The 27,388-nt window shown below is 31.7% G+C and overlaps 2 protein-coding genes across 3 annotated transcripts; both read left to right on the top strand.

The window, feature by feature from the left end:
* The first annotated feature begins 4,882 nt into the window (after window positions 1-4,882).
* Window positions 4,883-26,959, top strand: LOC146997863 (uncharacterized). Of its 2 annotated transcripts, none has more exons than XM_085816237.1 (2): window positions 4,883-5,798; window positions 25,230-26,959. In XM_085816237.1, the coding sequence occupies exons 1-2, from the start codon at window positions 5,172-5,174 to the stop codon at window positions 25,326-25,328; spliced, it is 726 nt and encodes a 241-aa protein (XP_085672363.1). In that variant the 5' UTR covers window positions 4,883-5,171; the 3' UTR covers window positions 25,329-26,959. The 2 variants fall into 2 exon arrangements, 1 of the variants encoding a protein (XP_085672363.1); XR_015040917.1 differs by lacking the exon at window positions 4,883-5,798 and adding an exon at window positions 23,511-23,652.
* On the top strand, window positions 5,806-19,363 carry LOC146997864 (uncharacterized; the record flags this gene model as incomplete). The annotated part of the gene is made up of 2 exons (XM_085814226.1): window positions 5,806-6,558; window positions 19,343-19,363. Coding segments are annotated over 2 exons (774 nt in total), but the record flags the coding sequence as incomplete, so codon positions are not given.
* Window positions 26,960-27,388: the final 429 nt, after the last annotated feature.

Here is a 27,388-nt window from a genome sequence, read left to right as displayed (position 1 = left end):
ATAAACATTTTTTTCTTTTTTTTAACTTGGACCAGATCTGGAAACATCAACTAGATCTTAGGCAATAAAATTAATAAAAATTTATGTTGATAAGTACTTAAGAACAAGTAGAACAAAATGGCCAAACTTTCAACTAGATAACCAAATTAAGTGTTTGCGTTCTAGAAGATTTTATTTACTTCACATACATACATACATTATCTTTACATTTACTTTCATAACTCGTATCATACATAACATACTTCATAACATACTCTTATCATCGAATGATTATGATTTTCTATAGTAATAAACAAATTTTTTTAACAGTTTCTACTTCGTTTCTGCAAAGTATTCCTTTAAATTGCAAGATTTCGCGATATTAATTTTTCTTCTGACAAAGTTCATACACGAATCCAAACATTAAAACCTTCGTAATCGATAAACAACGGCCATTTCATTATCGATGGTAAAAGTCTGCCTATCGATAGTAAAAGGAAAGTTTGGGCCAGCCGAAAAAGCGGCGACCTTGACATAACTCAAACGAAACAGATAATGATATCTTTTTGCATGACGTCATAAACGGCAACCAATAAGAACAGGGGTGGTAGCTGTGGCCAGGCAGGGCTAAAGAAAGAGAAGGGCTGGGTCATCCCTTTGAGAAGAACGATGCCGACACGAACCCCTCTTGGGGAGCATACCGGATGTTATGTGACGTCACTGGGTTCGTCCCGTCGTCGACTGACCAGAGCATCAAGTGCGAAAGATGGAATCTTTAGTTCTTGGATTCTCTTTCTTTAGTCCTGTTAGTTTCAGAGAAAGAGTTTCTTTTTTTTTTTTTTTTTTTTTACTTGAAAGTTATAACTGATGATACTTTTAAATGGATTTTGTATTTAGAAAGTTCTTGTAATGAGAAATCATTGAAAAAATGGTATCGTGTGCCGTTACTACCTGTAGCAATGCGTATCATAATACGAAAGAAACTAGCGTGGTATTTCATAGATTTCCGTACAAAAATATTCAGTTAATGAAAGAATGGTTGCATAGGTGTCGAAGAGCAGATATTGTTAACACAAAGAGTGCTCGAATATGCAGCAATCACTTCACTGAATCTGATTATGAGGATGATATGAAAAATAGGTTGCTAGGATTACCGACAAAAAAGATACTGAAGTCAACTGCTATTCCAACTGCTTGTATTCCTGACTTGGTCATTTATCAGAATAAACCAAGGCAGCAAAGGCAACAAAAAAGAAAAAATTTACAAAGTGCATTTGAAAGAATTCAGAATTTAAGTTCTAAAAGGGCATGTCTGGAACTTCAAAATGATAACAATAATAGCTATGAGGAGCTCACTGAAAATAATATTACTCAGCAATGTTGTAACTGTTCCAACCCCAAGAAAAATGAATGATTTAATCACAAAACTATCAGCTCTTGAGAATAAGGTTTCTGTTTTACAGACTGAGAGAAAGCAGCATTTAAAAAGTTCAGAAACTGAGGAAAGACATTAAAAAATGAATCAAGAAAATGAAAAACTAAGAAAAATGAAAACGTATATTCAAAACATATTTATCGAAACTCAAATAAATGCATTAATGAAAAAAAAAAAAGCGAATTAAATGGTCTCCAGACGACATTTCAAAAAGCATAGTAATCAGATCGTTACCCGTAAAGTCATACAACTTCTGGAAAGAAAAAATGGGTATTCCGCTTCCAAGTGCAAGTACACTGAAAAGATGGTGCTCAATATTCAGTTGCATTCCTGGCATTTTAAATGATGTACTGTTATTGATGAAAAAAACTTGCCAAAATGCAACTGACGAAGAAAGATTATGCGTATTATGTTTCGATGAAATTCATATAGATTCAAGACTCTGTTATGATTTAAAATTAGATCAGATATTAGGTCCTTTTAAAAAGGCTCAATTTGTATTGGTTCGAGGACTCATTTCGCAATAGAAAAAGCCCATTTATTTTGATTTTGATCGTCAAATGAAGGAAAATCTTCTGTCTTCCATTTTGTTTGCACTTGAATCGTCTGGGCTTCGAGTCAAAGCAATTGTATCTGACATGGGAGGTAGTCAGACTCTCTGGAAAGAATTACAAATTTCAACAGATAAATCTTTCTTTTACAGTCCCAAGTTCAGCACCAAAATATGGGTTTTCGTTGATATGCCGCATTGCATAAAGCTTTTGAGAAACCATTTTCTTGATAAAGGTTTTATTCTCGGAAATGGTACAATTATAAACAAAGACGTTATATACGAAGTACTCAATAAAGATATCGGAGAAATTAAACTGTGCTATAAAATGAAACCTCAATTTTTATCTGTAAAAAGGGAACGAGAGACAGAAAGTAGCACCAGCAAAAGCATTATTTTCCTCCACAACAGCTAAAGCAATTATGCATTTGACTAGTAATGCTGAAACAAGTAATTTTTTTTCAATGGTTGATGATTTTTTTGACATTATGAATAGTAGTGTACCATTACCCCCTAGCAATAAGCCTTTAAAAGCTGCTTTCGGCCTAGAAAGCTATTATGAAGTACAAAAAAATAAAATTAAATGAGATTAAGCAAATGATTTTTGATCTCAGAATATGCGGAAAGAAGACAATGCTACCTTTTCAGAAAGGTATTATCATATCGATAAATTCGCTTTTCGATTTATTTGACGATGTAAAATCTATAAATGTGAAATATATTTTCACATCAAGACTGACCCAAGATGTATTAGAAAGCTTGTTCAGCCAGATTCGGGGTCTAGGGCGTTTTAATGACCATCCGTCTCCATCAGACGTAATAATTCGTTTGAAAAGGTTGCTATTGGCAAACAAATTGCCTAAATTGTCGTTAAAGACAAATGCTAATGACTGTGAAGATGTGAAGAAAGTTGAAGCATATTTGACAAAACAGCTGTTAGAAACAGCTCTTTCTTCAAATGAAAAAGCGCAAATGTTTGAGTCTTCCTTATACGAAGATGATTTAATTAATTACGAAGACATTATGATGAATGTACGTCACTTCCTTGGGAAACCGAAATTTATGATTCAACGAAAGATATATCTGCATATGAACAAGAATCGCTCGCTTATGTGGCAGGTTATATTGCATATCGTGTGAAAGATAAAGATCCTACTTTGGGTGAAATATCAAAAAAATTCGTAGATATTCCTAACGACTCAAATTGGATATTTTTATTATCTAAAGGAGGATTAACTGTACCATCACCAGTTTGGATGGAAACGATGATGAAAATGGAAAATGTTTTCCGTTCTTTTTATGGCAGTTCTTTTCGAAAAGGTAGAGGTGTAATTCAAAATCTCATTTCTGAACTTGAGAAACGTTTTCCCTCCGTGAATAAGAGTGCAATTCGTTTATTTTGCCGTTTACGAACATTTATAAGGGTTCGGCACTTAAATAAGAATGCAACCCTTGTATTGGCAAGAAAATGTGACCAGAAAGCAAATAAATGGATGAAGAGTAATAGAGGATTATCGAACCAAACTATATAGGAAAAAAGTTGATTCATATTATTCCTACCAAAAATAGTAATTTGAAACATTACTTTTTTTTGTTATTCACTTAATTTCTGACCTAATTTATGCACGTTTCAGTTAATTATTTGGACTACTATATAAAATATTATATATTATTATATACTAATTTAGACTGCTAAATTTTACTACATAAAATAAACCATGAAATTCTGCATAAACATAAATTAGTATCAGAGTATATACTTTTAAAATGTAAGAATACATGCTATTATTCCAAAATATATAAATACTATTTTAAAATATTTTCATTATTTTTTGAGTAATTGACGTTAAATAATAATACTGATGTTCTATAATATTGCTTTCATAATAGACATTGCAAAAGCTTACAAAATTCTACTACTCAATATCAACGCTAATTGAAAAGCAAAAATGGAAGAAATGAAATTTGTTTCGTTTTAATATGTTATGAAATCTATTATTAGCATTAACTAATTTTTAATTAGCTAGATGTGTAATGTCTTTAGCATGTATTCTCAAAACGTATTTGCAAATTTTTATTTAATATTTCTATAATGCAAATTACTTTGCGACTAACTTATATTTTAACGCAAAAAGAATTCTTCGTGAATGTAGAAATTTACGTATGTTATCGGTGGGTTACTATTTACATATATTTAAAAAGATGATTATGAAAAAGAATTACTACATTTAGGGTACACTCCACCTAAAAAATTAGTTATGTTTACGCATTGTTAATTAAAAAAATAGTTATGTTTATGCATGTTTTACTTACGTTTTATGCATATTAGATTTTAATTTGGTATGACGTAAATTCATTTCTAGTTCATATATAAAAGCATGTATATTGAATATGTAAATATATAAATGCATGTATATTGCAATTTCATGAGCTAAAATCTCGGCTCATATTGGTTATTAAACTATTTTTCAAAGCGTTTTGATTCTCAAGCAAATGCTTAAGAAACTGAACAGCAGAACTGAGCAAGCGAACCCAACTACGTCATAAGTTTCTTCTTTCGGTTTCAGCCGCGAGAAGCTGATGAACTAGCCCTTTAGCCCTGGTGGCCAGGCGCTTGTGAAAATTCCTGTCCTGAGCAAGCAGTGTTGCGTTGCTGATGCTGAAGTACTAAATGTTTTTCGTCATTAAGATGTACGAAACAATTTATTGTTATACTAAAGTCTATGTGCAAGTAGTCATCTGTAAGTGTTTGTAAAGTCAAATAAATTGGATATTTTAAACTAAGTTGGATTTTTCGAGTCAAAACAGAGTCCATGAAATATGACGTCACTCTTAAATGAGAAGTAATTTTAGAGACTTTATGATTTAGTGTTTTTATGTGCAATGTTATCTGTATCAAGATGTATCTTTGATTTGTTTTAAGACGTAAAAATTAATAAATCTGAATTTAAGATTAGAATCTTCTAGAGTTTGACACAAGCCTCTTCCGGGCAGTAAAATATTTGTAATTGGAGTGTTCTATATTATTTCCCCTTTTTCTTTGGAACATAAGCATTGAAACAGGAGAGAGATCTCTTATATATGAAGCAGGAAAGAAATCATTTAATATAGAAAGTCATTTAAAGAGGCATATGCGTATTCACACAGAATGCATCCTCATATATGTGAGTATGCAAGAAATCATTTAATCAAAAAAGTGCTTTAAACATGCATATGCGCGTTCACACAGGAGAGAAACCTCATATTTGTGAAGAATGTAAGAAATCATTTAATCGAAAAAGTGCTTTAAATGTGCATATGCGTATTCACACAGGAGAAAAACCTCATATGTGTGAAGTATGTAAGAAATCATTTAATATAAAAAGAAATTTAAGCAGGCATATGCTTATTCACACAGGAGAGAAACCTCATTTGTGTGAATTATGTAAGAAGTCATTTAATCAAAAAAGTGCTTTAAATGTGCACATGGACGTTCACACAGGAGAGAAACCTCATATGTGTGAAGTATGTAAGAAATCATTTAATCAAAAAAGTGCTTTAAATGTGCATATGCGTATTCACACAGGAGAGAAACCTCATATGTGTGAAGTATGTAAGAAATCATTTAAACGAAAAGATAATTTAAATAGGCATATGCATATTCACACAGGAGAAAAATCTTATATGTGTGAAGTATGTAAGAAATCATTTAATCGAAAAAGTTCTTTAAATCTGCATATGCGCGTTCACACAGGAGAGAGATCTCTTATATATGAAGCAGGAAAGAAATCATTTAATATAGAAAGTCATTTAAAGAGGCATATGCGTATTCACACAGAATGCACCCTCATATATGTGAGTATGCAAGAAATCATTTAATCAAAAAAGTGCTTTAAATGTGCATATGCGTATTCACACAGGAAAAAAACCTCATATGTGTGAAGTATGTAAGAAATCATTTAATATAAAAAGAAATTTAAGCAGGCATATGCTTATTCACACAGGAGAGAAACCTCATTTGTGTGAATTATGTAAGAAGTCATTTAATCAAAAAAGTTCTTTAAATGTGCACATGGACGTTCACACAGGAGAGAAACCTCATATGTGTGAAGTATGTAAGAAATCATTTAATCAAAAAAGTGCTTTAAATGTGCATATGCGTATTCACACAGGAGAGAAACCTCATATGTGTGAAGTATGTAAGAAATCATTTAAACGAAAAGAAAATTTAAATAGGCATATGCATATTCACACAGGAGAAAAACCTTATATGTGTGAAGTATGTAAGAAATCATTTAATCGAAAAAGTTCTTTAAATCTGCATATGCGCGTTCACACTGGAGAGAAACCTCATATGTGTGAAGTATGTAAGAAATCATTTAATCAAAAAAGTGCTTTAAATGTGCACATGCACGTTCACACAGGAGAGAAACCTCATATGTGTGAAGTATGTAAGAAATCATTTAATCTAAAAAGAAGTTTAAGCAGGCATATGCTTATTCACACAGGAGAGAAACCTCATATGTGTGAAGTATGTAAGAAGTCATTTAATCAAAAAAGTGCTTTAAATGTGCACATACACGTTCACACAGGAGAGAAACCTCATATGTGTGAAGTATGTAAGAAATCATTTAATCGAAAAAGTTCTTTAAATCTGCATATGCGCGTTCAAACTGGAGAGAAACCTCATATGTGTGAAGTATGTAAGAAATCATTTAATCTAAAAAATTCTTTAAATGTGCATATGCGCATTCACACAAGAGAAAAACCTCATATGTGTGAAGTATGTAAGACGTCATTTAATCAAAAAAGTGCTTTAAATGTGCACATGGATGTTCACCCAGGAGAGAAACCTCATATGTGTGAAGTATGTAAGAAATCATTTAATCTAAAAAGAAATTTAAGCACGCATATGCTTATTCACACAGGAGAGAAACCTCATATGTGTGAAGTATGTAAGAAATCATTTAATCAAAAAAGGTCTTTAAATGTGCACATGCACGTTCACACAGGAGAGAAATCTCATATGTGTGAAGTATGTAAGAAATCATTTAATCAAAAAGGTGCTTTAAAGGTGCATATGCGCATTCACACAGGAGAGAAACCTTATATGTGTGAAGTATGTAAGAAATCATTTAATCAAAAAAGTGCTTTAAAGGTGCATATGCGCATTCACACAGGAGAGAAACCTTATATGTGTGAAGTATGTAAGAAATCATTTAATCATAAAAGTGCTTTAAATGTGCATATGTGTATTCACAGAGGAGAGAAACCTCATGTGTGAAGTATGTAAGAAATCATTTGATCTAAAAAGAAATTTAAACACGCATATGCATATTCGCACAGGAGAGAAACATCATATGTGTGAAGTTTGGAAGAAATCATGTAGTCTAACAAGTAATTTGAACGTGCATATGCTTATTCACACAGGAGAGAAACCACCATATGTGTTAAGTATGTAAAAAATCATTTAATTGAAAAAGTGATTTAAACGTGCATATGCGCAATCACACAGCAGAGAAACCACAATATGTGTTAAGTATGTAAAAAATCATTTAATTGAAAAAGTGATTTAAACGTGCATATTCGATATCACACAGCAGAGAAACCTCATGTTTGTGAAGTATGTAAGAAGATGTTTACTCAAATGGATAGTTTAAACAAGCTTATGCTTATTTACATTGGAGAGGAAATTTGTGTGTGAGGGACATAAACATTCTTTTTCATAAAAGGGATTTAAATATGGATATCAATGTAAGAGACCAATATTACCAGTTAAGAATGTAACAAGTTGGTTAGGGCGAAAGAGAATGTCTTATCTACACAGAACAGAAACCTCCTGTCTTTTAAGCCCAAACTGGAAAAAACATTTAGTGAACTTTGCAATAAGCATTTGTCTGTACAGTTAGGAAACCTCATTATGTGAAATCAGTCAGTATTTTTCTCATTGAATTAGAAAATTTAGGTACAGCAAATTTCTTACAATTTAGAAATGCAAATCCGAATGGCATAAAGATGACGTATGATCCTGTGGGAGAAACATAAATTCTTATTTGATGAAAATGAATTATAAACCATTAATTTTTTTCCTCAAGATGAAATATTTTTTAAAGATATTTTTACCTGATAATGGTGTTCAATTTTTATATCTGCTGCATAACAGCATGTGTTATCTAGATAGAACTTCAAAAACTGAAACTGTGAAAGATGTCTAATGTTTTTTCCGATATATATATACTGTAAATTATATGTATGTTAAAATTGTATGTTTGACAGAAATGTCTTTCTTGTTTCTGTCATGAAGAATGTATTAATATTTCCCACTCGTGGTGAACCAGTGTTGACCATCCTATGCGAGTCTAGTATCAAATGTGCGAGTATATAACTGAAACCAGCGCAAGATTCGACAGCATTGTTAGGAAGGTGATATGAAGCATCAAATATTTTCAGTCAAACCCTGAACCTACCAAGTAGAGCAATCCCATGTGTCTAATGCATATAAAAAAAAAAAAATGGGAAACATCATTTCTGTTTGGGTAAGAAATCTATATATACTAGATATTTATTAAAACTGTTTTATGTATGTTTGTATATATATATATTTTTTTTTTGGTACAACTCTGATATACGCCTTAATTTCACCAAATGTGGCGATATGTATTCTGTGCTGGTTTTTGGCGCGATTGCGTGTTGTATGGCAACCCTGTTGACGTTGAAAAATCTTTCGGTGAAGTTCATTGGTTTGCATTATGCTCTGTGTCTGAGAAGCTAGGGAAGAAAGATAAAATGGTGGAAGTAGTTGAATTGAAGTTTGGCAAAAGGAAATATTGTCCTGGCCATCCTGTTGAGGGGTAGTGGGTATTTGGAGGTGTGGAAAGAGGGTCTGGGCAGAGTCGTAGCTAGGGTTTTCAGTGCCCAGGGACAACTGAAGATTTTGCGCCCCCTACTGCTTGCCAAGGATGGAAAACATTTAATTCTAAAATGTCGTAACATCAGTTTGGCGCCCCTTGGATTCTACGCCCGGGGACAGATGCCCCCTTGCCCCCCTCTAGCTATGCCCCTGGGTCTGGGAGATTATTTTTAGTGGCTGTGCATGATAGAAGTAGGGATTTGTGATTTTATTTATTTGTGAACCATAGTATGAATTTTCTGGATAGTGTGTCTGGCTGTCATATAAATACGATAGTGATTACGTGGCGGCATGTTAAAGGCGGTATGAAATTGGTATTTCTGCTGAAGCATTAATTCATGGTAAGTGCATTTTATTCTTGTTCTTATTTTGTAGAATGTTATATTCATTGTTTTTTTAGTATGAATTTCTGTTGTTATTGCTGTTTTTTTTAATTGTTTGAAATTTATTTTAGTTATTTTGATTAGTGCGTACCGTTTAAATTGTGCAATTCCTAGATGTTTTTTTTAAAGTTGAAACAGGACGCTGTATACATGGTATTCTTTGAAATTTATTGTTGTTATGTTAATTTATTAAAGTGAGTTGTGCGTAGTTCATAGATTCGTTTTTTTCCTAAATTGTGCAATTCGTAGATGTTTTTTTAAGTTGAAACAGGACGCTGTGTACGTGGTGTTCTTTGAAATTTATTGTTGTTATTATTTTATTAAATTGAGTTGTGCGTAGTTCGTAGATTCGTTTTTTTTTGCCTAAATTGTGCAATTCATAGATGTTTTTTTAAGTTGAAACAGGACGCTGTGTACATGGTATTCTTTGAAATTTATTGTTGTTATGTTAATGTATTAAAGTGATGTGTGCGTAGTTCGTGAATTCGTTTGTTGCCTAAATTGTGGAATTCGTAGATGTTTTTTTAAATTAAAACATATCACTGTGTACATGGACTCTTGTCAAATAATTTTGGTTAGAAACTTTACGGTTTTGCTATCTAAATTTTTTGTTTTTGTTTTGGATTTTTAGCTTAAATTGTGTGTTTAGAACGTGGTTTTTGCATTCGCGAAAACCGTGTTTTGGGAGACATTTTAGGCTTAAAGTTCGAAATGTAGACAAAAAATTTAGATAGCAATATGGCAGCGTGGAGATTCTCGCGAAAAATGTTTGGCGATAAATTTGGCGACTTGAGGGCGCATATCAGAGTAATTCCAGATTTTTTTTTCCTTTTTGTGTAATCGTGAGATAAAACTAAAGTAATCTGTTTTTATTTTAAGGTGAAATTATTTTCCATTTTGGGAATATTTCGTTTCTCTTTAAAATCCTTTTATTGACGAAATTTTCTTGAAAATGTGAACAGCAATGAAATGAGTTCTTGAAAATGTGTTATAGCAGCTAAGGAGAATACATATACTTTAACCCTGGCAATGGGTATATCTGTTTGAGGAAACATATTTAGCAAATAGGGTCCTATTGGAAAAAAGATCAATTAAAAGTTTCATTCTTCTGGGAGAATTTAGAATAACTTTTACGATTGCTGAAGTGCTCTCAGGTGGCACTTCTTAAACCTTTTTCATTTGTGACCCCTTTTGATTAGCCTTGGAACTAAATATAATGTAGAGATAAAAAAGTCTGAAAACTCATTTTATATTGCGCGTAAAGAGGTGTTTTCCATTTACATACGTGCCTTGCAAACATTTGGGCTGCCACCCCTGTGGTCTAAAAATATTTAAAATACCTTTCAAATTTCCGATAGACAGTATCGCTCGGAGATAAAAATGTTTTGTTCTGTACGGTGTTGCCATTGCTCGATTTGTTAATCAAAAATTCTTGCAGAGATAAAAATGTTTTATTCCGTACAGTGCTGCAACTTCTTGCTTTGAAATCATTGAGTTTGTTAATAAAAAATGCCTAAGTTTTACAAAATATAAAATAGACAATAAAACAAATCCAAAATTGGGGCTTCCAAGTGATATTATTCAGGTGATATTATTCCAAGTGATATTATTCAGGAGGACTATGTTATGAAACATTTGATGGCTCCTGATAAAAGAGACTGTCAAGTCTCTTTTATTTTCACAGTGCGAGAAACATGCATACTTTCATGCAGATTCTTCATTATTTAATTTCTACAACAGGGGAATAATAATCTATTAACAGGGGAATAATATTTGGTGGCAGCAATCTGAAACAACACTTTTAGTAATTAAATGTAAAATGTCATTTCATGTCTATACTCCTTCTGAGAGTATATATATACTCCTTCTGAGCTAATAAAAATAAATATAAATATATTCTCATTGATAATTTATTTCATTACTATAAATATAAGAAAGAAGTAGTTTTAGGATTTGCTTCAGATATAAAAAAATATATGAAAGGAAATCATGTTTTAACAAGATGGATGTGCTTAATTTTTCCAGGAAAAAAAAAAAAAAGAATAAATAAATAAAATTTAAAATATAAAAAACTTAACGCAATACTTGACTCTGCTGGACAAAAAGCACATTCAACATTTTTCAACATCTAATAATATTTGCATTTAATATTCATTAAAGCTGAAAAATCATTTTACATAAGTTTGTGGTGCTAAATGGTAGAACATTCATAAATTATCCAAAATTCACTTCTATCTCTAGTCCAGAATACTGTCAAGGATTTTTGTGGAAATGAAAGATTTAAATTTTAGTTGCTCAAGAGCTCAGTATTTTCGGAACTACTCTGATATGCACCCTCAAGTCGCCAAATATTTTTGGCGAGAAACTTCATGCTGCAATATTACTATCTAAATTTTTTGCCTACATTTTGAACTTTTAGCCTAAAATGTCTCCAAAAACGCGGTTTACGCACATGGCAAAAATTACGTTTTGAACACACAATTTAGCTAAAAATCCGAAACAAAAACAAAAAATACAGATAGCAAAAACGTAAAGTTTCTAACCAAAAATATTTGACAAAAATCCATGTACACAGCAACATGTTTTAACTTAAAAAAGCATTTACGAATTGCACAATGTAGGCAACGAACGAATCTACAAACTACGCAGACCTCGCTTTAATAAATTAACATAACAACAATAAATTTCAAAGAATACCATATACACAGCATCCTGTTTAAACTTTAAAAAAATGCTACGAATTGCACAATTTAGGCAAGGAAGGAATCTACGATCTACGCACTCCTCGCTTTAATAAAATAACATAACAACAATAAATTTCAAATAATACCATGTACACAGCGTTCTGTTTCAACTTTAAAAAACATCTACGAATTGTACAGTCTAGACACTAAACAACAAAATAAACTAAAATAAATTTCAAACAATTTAAAAAAAACAACAATAACGACAGAAATTCATACTAAAGAACCAATGAACATAACATTCTACAAAATAAGAACAAGGATAAAATCAAATGCACTTACCATGAATTAATGCGTTTTTGAGTAGCAGAAATATAAATTTCATACCGCCTTTAACATGCCACCACGTAATCACTATCGTATTTACATAACAGCCAGACACACTATCCAGAAAATTTATACTATGGTTTACAAATAAATAAAATCACAAATCCCTACTTCTATCATGCATTGCCATTAAAAATAATCTCCCAGACCCTCTTTCCACAGTTCCAATTACCCACTACCTTTCAACAGGATAGCCACAATCATATTTCCTTTTGCCGAACTTCAATTCAACAACTACCATTTTATCTTTCCCTCCCATCTTCTCAGACAGAGAGGCGAACCAACGAGCTCCAGCGAAAGATTTTTCAACGTCAACAGGGTTGCCATAGAACACGCAATCGCGCCAAAAACCAGCGCAGAACACATATCGCCACATTTGGTGAAATTAGGGCGTATATTAGAGTTGTACCGTATTTTCCTTTGGTCTTTATATAGTAGGTGTTTAATCTCATTCATGTCAGTCAAAATATTCTTTTTTAATCCAAGCTATGTTTTTGAATTTTGATAAAAAAATATTTCCAAACCTGTATTACTATGATTTTTAAGTTATCTGCAATAGTTTTTGCAATTACTTTCATTTCAATAATAAAATTTTCAACATTTGAAAAAGTTTTGAATGAATCATTTTTCATCTTACTCTTCCGATTAGTTTTACCATTTGAAGTAATTACATTGCTAATTTTTCCTCAAAGAGAAAAGTTAAAATTATTTATTATCTCAAAAGGGTACATTTCCGTTTTGCCAGTGCAGGCGATAAAGTCGCCAGTAATGGTACAATTGATGCTTAACAGAATATCCTCGTAGGTAACCTATTACGCGTTCATTTTCAAAATAAGTCACAGCCATTTCTTATCAGATTGATTGTTTCTTTCAATACTGGCATACAATTACATAGAATTTTTACCAGATAGTTCAATTTTATGCACTGAGACCATTTGCAGTAATTAAGTCAATTAGGGTGCAATCACACTGCTCACCCGAAGTCAAGAAAAGGCAAAGTCAAGGGTTAAATTCATCACTTCTAATTCTTGCATTTAAACTTATATTCCAAATTAAGATTTAACTTGAAATTAATGTATTATTTGTGTATATTGTATGCACTGAGACCATTTGCAGTAATTAAGTCAATTAGGGTGCAATCACACTGCTCACCCGAAGTCAAGAAAAGGCAAAGTCAAGGGTTAAATTCATCACTTCTAATTCTTGCATTTAAACTTATATTCCAAATTAAGATTTAACTTGAAATTAATGTCGATTGACTGAGAGAATTACATTTTTGTAACGTAGTTTACGTGAGATGAGATCACTTGGGGTCAAGTGATATGAAATAATCAGGCGAATCAGGATTTTGAACCGTAAAAGCATAGTAAAATTTTAAATTAACATCTTTTTACAAATTTTATTGGCTTTTTACAAAATTTTAAACAATATTAAAATGTTTATGCCTTCAAAATAAAATTTCTTAGAACTAACATCCGTTAACATTTTTTATTTGTGTATATTGTATGTTATCGCCAATAAAGTCTGCTTGGTGAGATTTGTGCCCGCGAAATGGAAAAGTACCCTCAAAAGTATCTGACAGGAAACACAGGTTCAAGAGTCATTTTTAAAAAAAGCAGCAAGTTCAGATTATTGTTTAGTTAAAAATACAATAATTATATCTTTTATTAGTAATCATAATCTTAAGCTACAGCTTCTTGACATTCATCTTACTTTGCATATAATAACAAGTTTTCTATTTGTATTCCATGTCTTTACATATACAGTACAAAGTCCGTAATCCGGACATTCATTATCTCGAATGATCTATAATCCAGACATCAAAGCCACAAACTTATGCGTGTGCATTTGATGTGCGTCCACTACACATGCGCGTAAAGACAGTAAAGCGTTTACTCATGCGCACTTTCAATAGTGAAGAAAGTAACAGAGAGGTTAGTGAAAACGAAAAAATTTTGATTGACAAATTAGTCAGTATTCTCGATACAGCAATTACAGTACTTGAACAGCAGAACTTTATAACTGAACAAGAAATTATGTCTGTTTATAGAATTAAAGAGAAAGTATAAGTACATAAAACGAAGCAACTTAAACAATTTACATTGAAAGAAATGTTTAATAAAGTAAACATTAAGCTCTTTTCTTTTGTAAATTTGGATACCCTTTAGATTGTAATTTCATAAATTACGGTTTCATACTTTATGATTTCTGCATGCCATGTTACCAGATTTAAATTGATGATCTATAATCCAGAATCGCCGAAGTCCTGAGGAGTCCGGATTGCGGACTTTGTACTGTATTAACAAATAAACATTTCTTTAGGGCACCGCTTTTAACCTTTTCGCGACGGCGCACCTTTGTTTAAGACGCTCGTGCGGGACGAAAGAGTATCGAAGGCAGTCACCGTACAGGACGGAGGTTTTGCATCGCTAAGCCTAATTTTACAATAAAAATCAGAAAAACAAAAGTTTCGCTTCTAGCATCATAATTTTGGGTATTATTTTAGATTATTACTTGAGCTGTTATATATGTTAAAATTAACCCTTAAATTTTTTTTTCTTTATTATACATGAAAATATACTTAAAAAATTGCTTATCTTCTAATATAATTTTCAGAAGCGCTATTCAAATTATTCCAAAGTTTTAATTGATAAAATCCATCAGTAAAGTTTAAAATTAATAAAAATAACACAATAAAGACTATCTACAGTAAGAAGTAACAAAATTTAAAAGGAAAGTGAGTGTGGTAAATCTCGAAGCACAGAGATGTATCACTTTGTAACTCTTAGAAAAAGTATCACTTTTTAACTCTTTAGAAAATGAATCAGTACTCTCATTTGCGTTAGATGGTTCACTAACCATACGAGGGTATTCTTCCTCTGATAAATAGCGCCTTCTCGCCATAATAGACTGGAAGTGAGGCTTTCCTAAATAAAAAAAGAAGGAACGGAAATATATCTGAAAGCAATGCAAAACGTAAAAAAACTCCGCACAGTAACCCTAAAAGACCGTAAATAGTAGAGGAAAAAATAGATTAAAAAAAGGAATTGGATATAAATCAGATACAAGAATGTTTTCATTAGCATGCAGCGATATAAAGAGCCCACCTCTGTTTACGCTTTCCCTCCGCCCCCCCTCTCGAACAGCTGATGAGTAAAATGCCAAAGTGAAGCAGAATATATCAAATTCAAGGTCAGGAACCTAAAACTGTGTTTATTTCAAACGTAGTGGACACAGGATGCCATCTAGTGGCCTTCAGAAATGTTTGTTCTTGTTTCACCTTAAAATGCGTATACACATCACCCGTCCTCTGAATGCGATCTTTACTGATGCATGGATGGGACGCCCGGCTGTAAGAAATGTTCTTAGGGAATGCGTATATGGGACGCCCATCCTGAAAGGGTTAATAAAGTTTATAATTTTGTTCCTCTTGATAGATCAGGCAATGTGTAAACGTTGCATGCTCATTTACAGCAGCTTTAACATGTAATTAAAAGCCAGTGTTTTGGCCGTTCATCACTTTTGTGTGTAATCTAGAGCAGTTTTTCTATTCCAAACCTTAAGTTTAAGAACATTTCTTCAACTTTGCAGTATATGGCTTCCCCTAACCCTTTAGTGTGTTCTTCCAAATGACAAGAAAATAATAATTCTTCATTGATCTACAAACAGCTAGTTCTGAAATCTCGGTTGTTTTGTCCAAGTGAGTTGTAAATTTGGGCTTTCTTTAAGATTAGTATGTGTTGCTTGGGCACAGCTTTGGTACTAGTCCTTTTGGCGACTTTTGGGAGCGATAAATGAAAAATTATGATAACCCAATTATTGATGGTAACCCTGAATACTGAGCTAATATCATTTTTAAAAAAGCCAAACTTTGATAGTCAAGACTAATGCTTTTAATATTACATCAGTGATGCTTGAGTTTTTTCTAAACATCAACTCTGCATGCTATAAACTCCACTCTCCCCCCCCAAATTAAACAGATTTTTAGTAGAATGAGGTAAACACTTGGTGTTTTCTTTGCTAAGGAACGACATGCAAATTTAGACTTCTTTACATGTTTCTTAAAATGGGCCGTGATCAAAATTACCATGGTCTAAAAATACTTTTTTGCTTCATTTTGTAAATTAGAACTATAGGGATATGTACTTGTCTGAAGTCCTGTAGCAAAATCAGGTTTTCATTATGGCTTTTATAACATTTTTATAATTTGTCTGACTATGAAAAATGTAATGTTGCCTAGATTATGGAATATACTGCTCATCATTTACAGTTCTCAAATTTTGTAAATCTTACAATCTGATAGCTGTATATGAATAACATTGATTGAGTATCATTACTTTTATTAATATAGTACAAAGTCCGAAATCCGGACTCATCGGGACTTCGGTGATTTAGGATTTTTCTGGATATTAGATCATCAGTTTAAATCTAGTAAGATGGTTTGTAGAATTATAAAATTAAAAATATGAAATCATGATTTATGATCTAAAGGGTATCAAAATTTACAAAAATGCTTAATATTTATTTGTTTACCTTATTAAGCATTTCTTTCAATGTAAGTTGTTTAAGTCGCTTTTTCGCTAATACTTTCTCCTTAGTTCTGTAGACAGACGTAATCTTAAAGTTCTGTAACTGCTGTTTCGAGAATTCAGACTAACTTATTAATTGAAATTTTCTCATTTTCAGTAACTACTCTGTCACTTTCTTCACTATCAGTAGCGGTATTTTCTGGATCTTGAACCATACTACAGATTTTGCCATTCATTAATGATTTATGATTGTGAAGCATTGTCATCACAATGAAAAACTTCCTTTTATATCATCTTTATTTATTACCGCTTCTTCACATTTCTTTACGAAATCGGTAAAATCCTAATAGAGCCCACACCCTTGGCAACAAACCTGGAATGTGCAGAATCAGGTTCCTGGTTTGCGATCTTCGCACATTTCTCAAAATCGCCAACTTAAAAATAACAAATCAAAGAATTGCACAAACTCGGTATCCATATACACATCGACATATTTTCCCTTAAAAAAAACATCAGAAAATTGCACAAACTTGGCATTGCATACTCCCTTGTCTTTGTTCATGTACACATCGATATAAGTGGCTGTGCCAAAAAATGTGGGCTCTACCAGGATCCAACCACAAAATCCATTAATTGGAAAACTTCACCTTTCTTTTGTGATATCCGAAAACCTTTGAAATTAGCGGCTATCATCATCAAATTTAGCTATCCTTCGCTATACATATTTGGCTATGCATCACGAGCTTGGTGACTAACGACAAGTTGTTCCGTAAAATTTTATATTGCTTCACTCGCACACTGAAACAATTAAGCCTGAATTGTATTAGTTGTTTATTATACTTATGTCTATTTCTTGCACATGCTTAAGACTTATCAGAGTTCTGAATAAATAAATTCCCACATATACTAAATGTAATCTTTGGGTCTATGGGTATCTTTAACAGAATCTATTTTTAGCATATGGAAAGAAATGTTTGCGAAATTTTTCCTCTTCAACATTTTTTAGCGCATTTAGCTTAAATCTGTAATCATCTCTAAGTGTGATGTCAACATAAAAGGTTACCTTACTCATTTATTTTTCAATTACTAGCATAAAAAAATTCTTTACACATCGCTACATGAGTCATCATTGAAGTTGTCATTTTGTGATAAACATGCAGTGATGAAAGGAAAGTATAATAAATAATAATTTGCCAGGTTGGCATGAGATCAACGATGTATCTATGTGGAATTTTTCGGTTTGATATGTGTGCCAATGCAGATATGCAGCAACAAAGCCAAATTACTGATCATACAAATTTATGCTAAAATCATGATTTCTTCAATAACAAGGTATTTTATTTAGTATCGAAGTGAAGTTAAGAATCAGACTGCCCAGATACTTTATTATTTTCAGAGGAGGTAATCAAATGCGCATGCATAAAGCCTACAAAAAAATTTTTGTTGGTGATTTTGAGGTCTGGATAATGGACATCCGGATTTCGGACTTTGTACTGTAGTATATTGACATAACTGTCAACCTTTTATTTTAAATTTTATGCAAATTTTGTACATTACTTAGACATTTGATCTAATAGAAATCTGAATCTTTTGTAATAAAAGTAAGAGTACAATTTATATATATGAAAATTTGACTACACGGTAAGTTCTTAAATACTGATTCCAACATCTTTAAATGTAATTGCTATAAAGTTTAGATATGTTCTTTGCAGTCATATAGTGTAACTAAAATTTAGGTAGACATTAAGCAAATTATCGCTGTGTCTAAAGTAACAAATGGATCAGGAGAATGGTGTAAAAGATCCTTTTTTAAAACTACTAAATAAGAACAGAAGGCACACTTTGTGGGTACGACTTAGCCAGCCATTTGTGGCAAGATAACCTATGATAACAATTAAGTTCATATGTAAAATTGAAATTCAAATAAGCTAATAGCCAACGACTACAGAAATCAGTTTAATGCGAAGTTGGCTCAAAACTTCAGCGGCGTGGAATTCAACTATCGGCAATTATAATGCAAGACTGAAGAATACAAATCTTATCTTACATAGCAACCTAGTTACATGGCCTTGAAAGGCCAAGCACGCTTCGTTTTACAAACTGAAAACCTAATTGCATTGTGGTGGGAAAAGGGGATGGGGAAAGTGACAGTAAAGATCCCAACCGTAAAATAACTCTGGCTACAAAGTAAAGGAACATTACATTCACTTCAGAAATAAGATTTATTTTCTAAGAAATCAATTAATTTCATGTTAAGACACATCACTCAATTGCTGTTGGAAAAACTGTTTCATAATAAGAAAAGTGAGGTAACTACAAATATTATTATCATAGTTTTAAACTATTGCTATATAAAGCTTTCCTATAAAAATGATGTGGATAGCTTCAAGCAGCTACAGCAGTGTGAAGCATAGAAAAATAAAAACTAACATTACTTTTAGAATATTTCAAAATATTTCATTTAACTCATAATGAAAAACATTTTTCTTTTTTTCTTTTATTCTAGCTAATTTTTGTTGCCCTATAGTTATTGTAAAAAGGCAAATAAAATATCAGGATCTTCATTTAAAAAGAGAAAACAGTTTTTATGAATAGAAAATAAATATATATGCAGGCTAGCAGAAGAATTCAAAAAGGACTTTTCAAGAGACAATTGCTCAGATTCACGTTGCATGTAAGGACAACCACAAAAACCCCCATACAGCCAGTCTGAACGACCAGTGTTGAGTGGCTTATCACTCCACCACTAGTGGATCATGAGTTACGACAATTGTTGCAGTGTATTATTACCATTGGTACAAAATTTGCTTGTTATGATAGTTTAATTGTAGCTTTTAACTTATAATCAGAAATTACTTGTAATAACTTGAGCGATTAAAAAACACACACTTCTTAATATTATTATTACCATTTACATAATATAAGTCATAAAAGTATTTCTAACACTGGTACAAAATTTACTTGTTAGTATAGTTTAATTCAATTTATTTCAACATAAAACATTTTTTATTTACTTTTAATAACAGAAGCTAAGAAACTAAAGTATCATATACTAGCTTTAAAATCCATTATTAATCTTGTAAATTTCATTACTCATGACATACGATTACTTATAACATATGGCAGTGTCTCAGGAATTTATCTTAGCAGTACTAAGTGCTAAAATTTGGAGAAAGACTTTTTTGCAGTAATCTAATAAAGAGCCTATTTTGTAGCATTTGTATTTAGCCTAGATATATTTATCATGAATGGGAACGGGTTTTGTTCACGCATCAAAGCCGGGTTGGCCTTGGCAACAAAACTTTCTAGCCAAATCAAAAAATCGCCAAAATGACTAATACTAAAGCTGTTCCATTGCTTGTATTGGCCTTTGCTTATTTTAGAAATTTTATTGGCAGTTTGTCAAAGAAATCTTCAAACGTTCTTTGCCAAATTTACCATTTTAATATAGCAAATAATACAGGATCTTCTCTCCAGTGGTGTGCCCCACCAGTGGCAAGTGGTTTAGACCTCTGAATACTTGTTGTTTGACCTGGTTTGGGTTTGATCCCAAAGGAATGCTTTGTGGTTTTTTTTCCATGTTAACGTGAATATGGACCAGTTGTCTGTAACAAGTCCTCCACTAAAGTATACCACCTCTTAGACATAGCTATTGTGGCCTTGCTAAGTTATGATTGGGCAGCAAAGCACAATTTTAAGATAGCCGCTACACAAAACCAAAATAACAAGTTAAAGGATTGCAGAGACTATGTACACATTGATCTATTTTCACTTAATCAGAGCATTGCACAAACTCGGCATTGACTTTGCCCACATATGCATCAATCTATTTTCGCTTAAAAGGCAAAGAAGCGCCCAACTCTACACTAGAGTAAAAAAAAAAGCATGCATATAATCTCAATAAACTGCATTTTAAATCAAACAACAAAATAACATAATAAAGCACTACACACTACTATTGCATCTACTCACTACACAAAGGAAATATCCACTTATTTAGAAATTTCTGCGACTTCAGTCTTTGGCACACAAAATTCCTTAACAGCCTCCAAAAACTTTCCTCAAACCATATTACCTTTGTAACTGAATGCTTTATATGTTGAGCATTTGAACCTTTCTTGCGACAAACCCATAAAGCCATCTCAATGACCTTTGGCGTCGAACATACGCATTTTCTTCATACAAACAGAACATATAGTTCTGTTGAATTACATCCAACAATGTTTGTTTTCTTCTGCCCTCAACCACTTCAAAAAACAACAACAACAACAAAAAATACACCTTCGCATCTCTCATTCTATACCACCAAACACTTAGTTTATCACCGGCAGCCATTTTACGATGCAAAGCACACAATATGCAATGCAGCAATAAGCCCTCAATATTTCCCCATCAGTAAAATTGACTGCAGTCACGCAACCAATCATATCATATAATCGGGTTTCGATAACATTCAACTACTCAGGTTACCATAAATGAAACAACTTGCTGATAATCCAAGAGGCAGCCTAAAATATAGCCTAACGTAGGCTTTTGTTTCTTGAGGTACATGTGATGCTTAGATTCGAGATTTAAATTTTGATGATTTCCTACTGCCCACCTTGGAATGCCGGTATGGCACAAAATGTTATGTACTGTATGTTTGTGGCATATTTTGTTTCTGGAATTACTTCTAAACCTGTAATGTGATATCACTATTATGATGCTCTTGGTGGTATTTTTCAATATGTAAATTTAATTTACAGCTCATCTTAGAATAATAAAAAATAACAATGTTATAGTACTGCAGAAAAAATGCAATATATTTCATTTCTTTTAAAATGAAGGGAATACAGTTAATGTTACATTAATTGCATATATCTGAAATAAATTTTCAAAGCCTCAAGGTTTTACTTTCTGATTCAACTGGGGAGTATGATTTTCTGATTCAATTGGGGAGTACGACCCAAGGTTTAAGAACTCTCAGAAAAGCAAAATCATGGGTGGTAGTATTGGCATTGTATCACAAGATACCGGCCTCTGTTCAAATAGATTAGAGTTATACAAAAAATGGCTTATTTTTAAAGTTGCTTCTTTAATATAATTAAGAACTTGTATGCATATTCAAACAAGAATATGCCTGAATATGTACATGACTTTTTAATTATATATTCAAACAAGAGTACGCTCATTCAAAGCAAATCTAAATATTAAACTACCATCACTAAAACTACATTAATTTATTTGGACATTTGAAGGGGGAAACCTACAACTGAACTAAGTAAGTTAACACTGGTTTGAGTAATTAAAATTTCTGTCATTGTTCATATGAATTTTAGAATCCAGAATTTTAGAAAAAATTATAAATTTCTGCATTAATTTATTGTAAAAGTTGTTTAATGAATATTGCCATCATTTTCCAAGTATGAATGAAATTTGGTTACTTTGAATACATATTGTCTAGGAAATGGATACTGTCTAATTAACAGTTACAAGACTGACAAGAAAAATGATCAAACTGATTTCAAAACTCACATTTATTTTGGTTTGCCTTATCTGTAAACATATTCATTTTATTGTAATTTAAATTATATACTCAGTATAACAATTATAAAACCTAATCATGAAAATTATTTATCAATATTTATACTGTGAAAAATTACTAGTTTAAATAATAGCTAAATTTTTATTCATCTAAGATATTATGTATATAGTTGATTGGGAGGAATTTTTTCACCATTTATTCAACAGCAGTGTTTAACTTTTTCTACAGCAATTAACTTACTCAAAATGCTGGTTTACATTACCAAAAATCTGAACTCCAGAAACATGCATAAAATTGATGGCTCTGCTAATGTAAGCTGAATGATTTCAACCCTGGAATGAGCTGGTGTAAACCTCGAGAAATGAAATTTTTTTATTTTTTAACCCATAAATGACTCGCATTATTTTTCAAAACATATTTTTTAATCTTCTGTTATTTTTTGCTTAAACATATTTGTAAATTCTAACTAAAGCCTTAGTGTTTCTGAGGAAAAAAAATTGTTTCTCTCACATTAAAAATTTTTATAGAAATAAACAAACATATACAGTACAAAGTCCGTAATCTGGACTCGTCGGGAATTCAGCGATTCCGGATTAGGGGTTTTTCTGGATTATAGATCACAATTTAAATCCGGTAAGATGGCATGCAGAAATTATACAATTAAAAATATGAAACCATAATTTATGAAATAAAGAGCAATTATGATCTAAAGGGTATCAAAATTTACAAAAAAAAAAAAAAAAAAAAAAAAAAAAAAAAAAAAAAAAAAGCTTAATATTTATTTGTTTACTTTAGTAAACATTTCTATAAATGTAAGTTATTTAAATTTCTTCGTTTTTTGTGCTAATACTTTCTTTTTAATTCTATAAACAGACATAGTTTCTTATCCAGTTACAAAGTTCCTCTGTACAAGTTCTGTAATTGCTGTGTCGAAATCGAAATTTTTTCGTGATCAATAACGTTCTCTGTTACTTTCTTCACTATCGGAAGCGTGCATGGGTAAACGCTTTACTGGCTTTATGTGCATGTGTAAGTTTGTGGCTTTGAGGTCCGTATTATAGATCATTTTGGATAATGGACGTCCGGATTAGAGACTTTGTACTGTAGTATTATTTTTTTTTGCAAAGTTCATTTTTAAATTTTCAGATCTCATAGAGGCTGCAACCAGTCAAATGATATTATGAAGACATGCCAATCTTCTAGAAACATTAGATAATAAAATGCTCAAGGTGAAACAGATTTAGCAATGATTCTCCAAAACCTCGTCATTGTGACCCATGAGGAATGCTTTGGTAATGACATTTTAAGTTTTAATTTGACAAAGCCAAAAGATGTATCAAGTGAAATTGAGATTTTGTTATCTAACAAATATTAAAATGTATCAAAATCATCAGAATATTTTTTAGAGAAATACTGAGTCATCTAAAAAATTTGCGTGGAAGAGTTGTTCTCCTATACACTTTGTGATGTTTGTCAACAGAGAATCAATAAAAAAGGAAAAGTAGGTAGTAATTTTGGAAAAAATACATGATCTAGAGCTCTTAGATGTGTTTTTACAATTAATAATCAGAATCTTTTGGAAAATATGACCCAAGAAAATAAAAATATAATAATAAAAAAAATCGACAAAATTTTTGTCTTTCTGTATCCATGTCAAAGTGCTGTACTGGCTTTCTGCTTTACAATGGTTATAAAGGCTTTCCTCAAGAATGAACCATTCGGTCTCTGGCTGAGATATCAATTGTCCATTAGTATGCGCAGCAATAGCAAATTCTACATATACTAATATCAAGCAGAATTTGCGTTTATCTGAAAATGATACATTAGATAAAACAGAAAAGCTTTTCTAATATTCGTGTCTAATTGTATATTTTGAATGTCAATTTCATCCAGTAAGAGATTTTCTCAACCATTCGGTCTCTTTTTTAACACATCTTTCTATCGATGAGCAAATAATACCTTATTTTGTGGGTATTTGTGGAAAACGTTTTTTCAAATTGAAACCTGTTCATTCAGGTATAAAATTGGTATTCTTCTGAAGGGTATGTGTGTCATTTTAATATGCACTGAGGAAAATTTGCAATGAAACTCACTGATCTTAGACTAGATGGAGATGCTGTAATGCATCTTTTAAGTGTCGTGGAAGTATTTCCAAATCATTACATATACTTCAACAATTATGTAGCATTGCATAAGTAATTTTCACTGTTGCATTGTCAAAATTGAAAGAGCTATGATTTCATGCTATGCAAATAACTCACGAGAACAAGTTAAAAAATTATTTCAACGTACTTGTAAACAAATCATAAAAGAAGAGAATGTGGAACATATGACAGTGTATTTGATAACAAACATGGCATTTGCAGTAGTTTGATGGAATGATAATTCCATAGTAACTATGGCAACTAACTTTGACATAACTGATGTGCATTCAGCGGCCAAGAGATACTTCATTTTACATTATAAATCACATTTAAATAAATAATAGGATGGGATATATAAGTTTAGATAATTCAGTATAATTTGATTTCAAATGAAAATGTTGAAAAATATTACTTCAAAAATTTCATTTAATTAATTAAATGAGCATAATTCAAAATGTTATTCATCAGTCTTTCTGAAATGTTCTAATTCATCTTTTCTACTTATTTTTAACATATTAAGAAATAGACAAGAAGAGAAACACGCTAATGTGACAATCAAAATCGTAAAAACAACCTTCTATTTAGCGTAAGTATATTGAATATACTTACGCTAAATACAAGGTTGTTTTTACGATTTTGAATATTAAGAAATCTTATTTTTAATCAATTTTCTAAAAAGTAAAGTTATTTGGTAATTCTGGATATTTTCTTTTTTGTATTTACAGTTTGCAAGAAATGGCATCACGATGATTAGTATAATGAAGTGTTGTGGAAATCAGCTGAAGTTTCTCAAGAACAGATGCCTAAGTAACATAAAATATTGAACTCATGTAACTCGATACATTTGATGATTAAATCTGAAAACTCCTATTTCAAAGGCAACATTTTAAAATAAAATCCTTAGCTAAGTCACTCCTTCATGCACATAATTTACTGCATATAACATTTTAATGTGATTTCGTATGAGATTAAATAGGCATATGTATTGCTAAATGACCCTTGAATTCAAATGAACTGCTATATTTAGTACCTGTTTGTGATTCTCACTGGTGTGAATAAAAATATGTTTGTTTTAAACACTCATTTAACTATGAATAACTAGTTACAGGTCTCACATTCGTGCCATTTCTCATTGTAATGGGTAAGAATTTTATTTTTAATGCAGATGATTTACAAATATTGCATTCATATAGATTGTTTCCAGTGTATGTAGACATGTTTATTTAAATGATGCAGGCATGCAACTGATCCATCACATATAACTTGTTCATGTGGTGTCTGTTTAGTATGATTAAGATGTGTGTTTTTATGTGATTTTTGAGTATAACAGATAGCAGGTCCCAGCATGCCACCAGGTACGCTCTACGAGGTTCGACATGCATTACTACAGGAATGGGCGCTACTGCCACAACAAGCGATCAACGATACTATTGCCAGCTTGTCTCTCTGTTGTTAAGCATGCATTTCAGCTAGAGGATATCATACTCATAATTAGCACGATATTTATATTACACATTCTTTCAAGCCATTTGATCTTTCACGATGCGATGGTCGTAATACATTTGCTTTTCAATGTCTTTTCTTTATTGTTTTCTATGTTGTGCCACATGAACGAGGTTCGACATGTTTTCTATGTAGTGCCACATGAACCTCTTGGATCAGTTTCATTTATATATCCAATTAAATAATATTTGTTTTAGTCTGTGTTTTATGCTGATTTTTTGAGCAGGAGTATTATATTAATATGCCTTCAGTTGTGCTTTTTAATGTGCTGTGTGTGTATCAGTTTCCTTTTCTCTTTACAAATAGTATACATTGCATAATTTTCCTTTCTGAATTTTCGAGTGGTAAAATTGGTAAGAGAAGAGGGGAAATATGTTAGTATACAGGTTATTTCAGGTTGAATTATAAATGTATATAAATTGTGAGCAGTGCCAAATTTGTTGCCAAATGTACGGCACCAAAAATGCTGGAGCTAGTTCTAAAAAACAATACCTGTAACTTGCACTTTTAATTACTACCTGATTTCCTGTTTCTAGTATTTCAGGACTCCACATAAGTGTGTTGCACTGATCCATATGATAATCATATTTACTTATGCAATTCCTGATTAATTATGTCTTAAAAATTATTTGTAATGGCTGTTTTGGACTTTCATTGTTATATATATTTTTTCTTTCTAGGATTTTTATATGTCCTCATTGCAGTTTAATTGTCTAACTTGCCTTACTTTTTAATCATTTGCTTTGCATACATTCATGGGTCTAATTTTGTAAAAATGGTATATATGTTAAGTGTTTATTTTTACAAGTCTAAAATATGTAACATGTACAGTTGAACTATTTGTGTTATTTCTCATATATAATGGTCACAAAAGCATAAAACGCATGAACATTTTCATTTGAATTAAATTTTAATATTTGTAGAACAAAAAATAAAGATTTTTACCATTATATTTAGCACATTTTTCTATTGATCATCTAAAAGGTTTGCAAAAGATGAAAAAAAGAGACCGTGAATGCTTTTGAACTAAAACTGTGCATAATTTAAGGTTACATGAACTACAGAATGAGGTTTTTGGATCTAAGTTATGATTTATTATCCCTTTCGCAGCTAAATTTCATGAGAACCATTTCATACAAACAAATTTTGATGTTTTGTGGGAGAAAACTTTATTATCAAACAGGAAGTAAACAATGGTTTCACCATATTGGGCTAAGGTATGAGGAAGCTCTCTGGCAGCCTGTTTTTGGATTAGTTCTTAGAATGTCTGCTAATTTGGCAAAATATGAGAATCATCAAATGTCATTTATTCGAAAATGTCATTGCATTGTTCAGTGTGATGGGTTAAAACAACGTCTCTTTGAAGAATGTGATTGACTTA

The sequence above is a fragment of the Stegodyphus dumicola genome, chromosome 4, assembly GCF_044657685.1.
Source record: "Stegodyphus dumicola isolate Sdum_Otavi_A_Nest chromosome 4, ASM4465768v1".
Taxonomy (NCBI): Eukaryota; Metazoa; Arthropoda; class Arachnida; order Araneae; family Eresidae; genus Stegodyphus; species Stegodyphus dumicola.
Note: the sequence above shows the minus strand (reverse complement) of the source record. Positions and strands in the feature narration are given on the sequence as shown.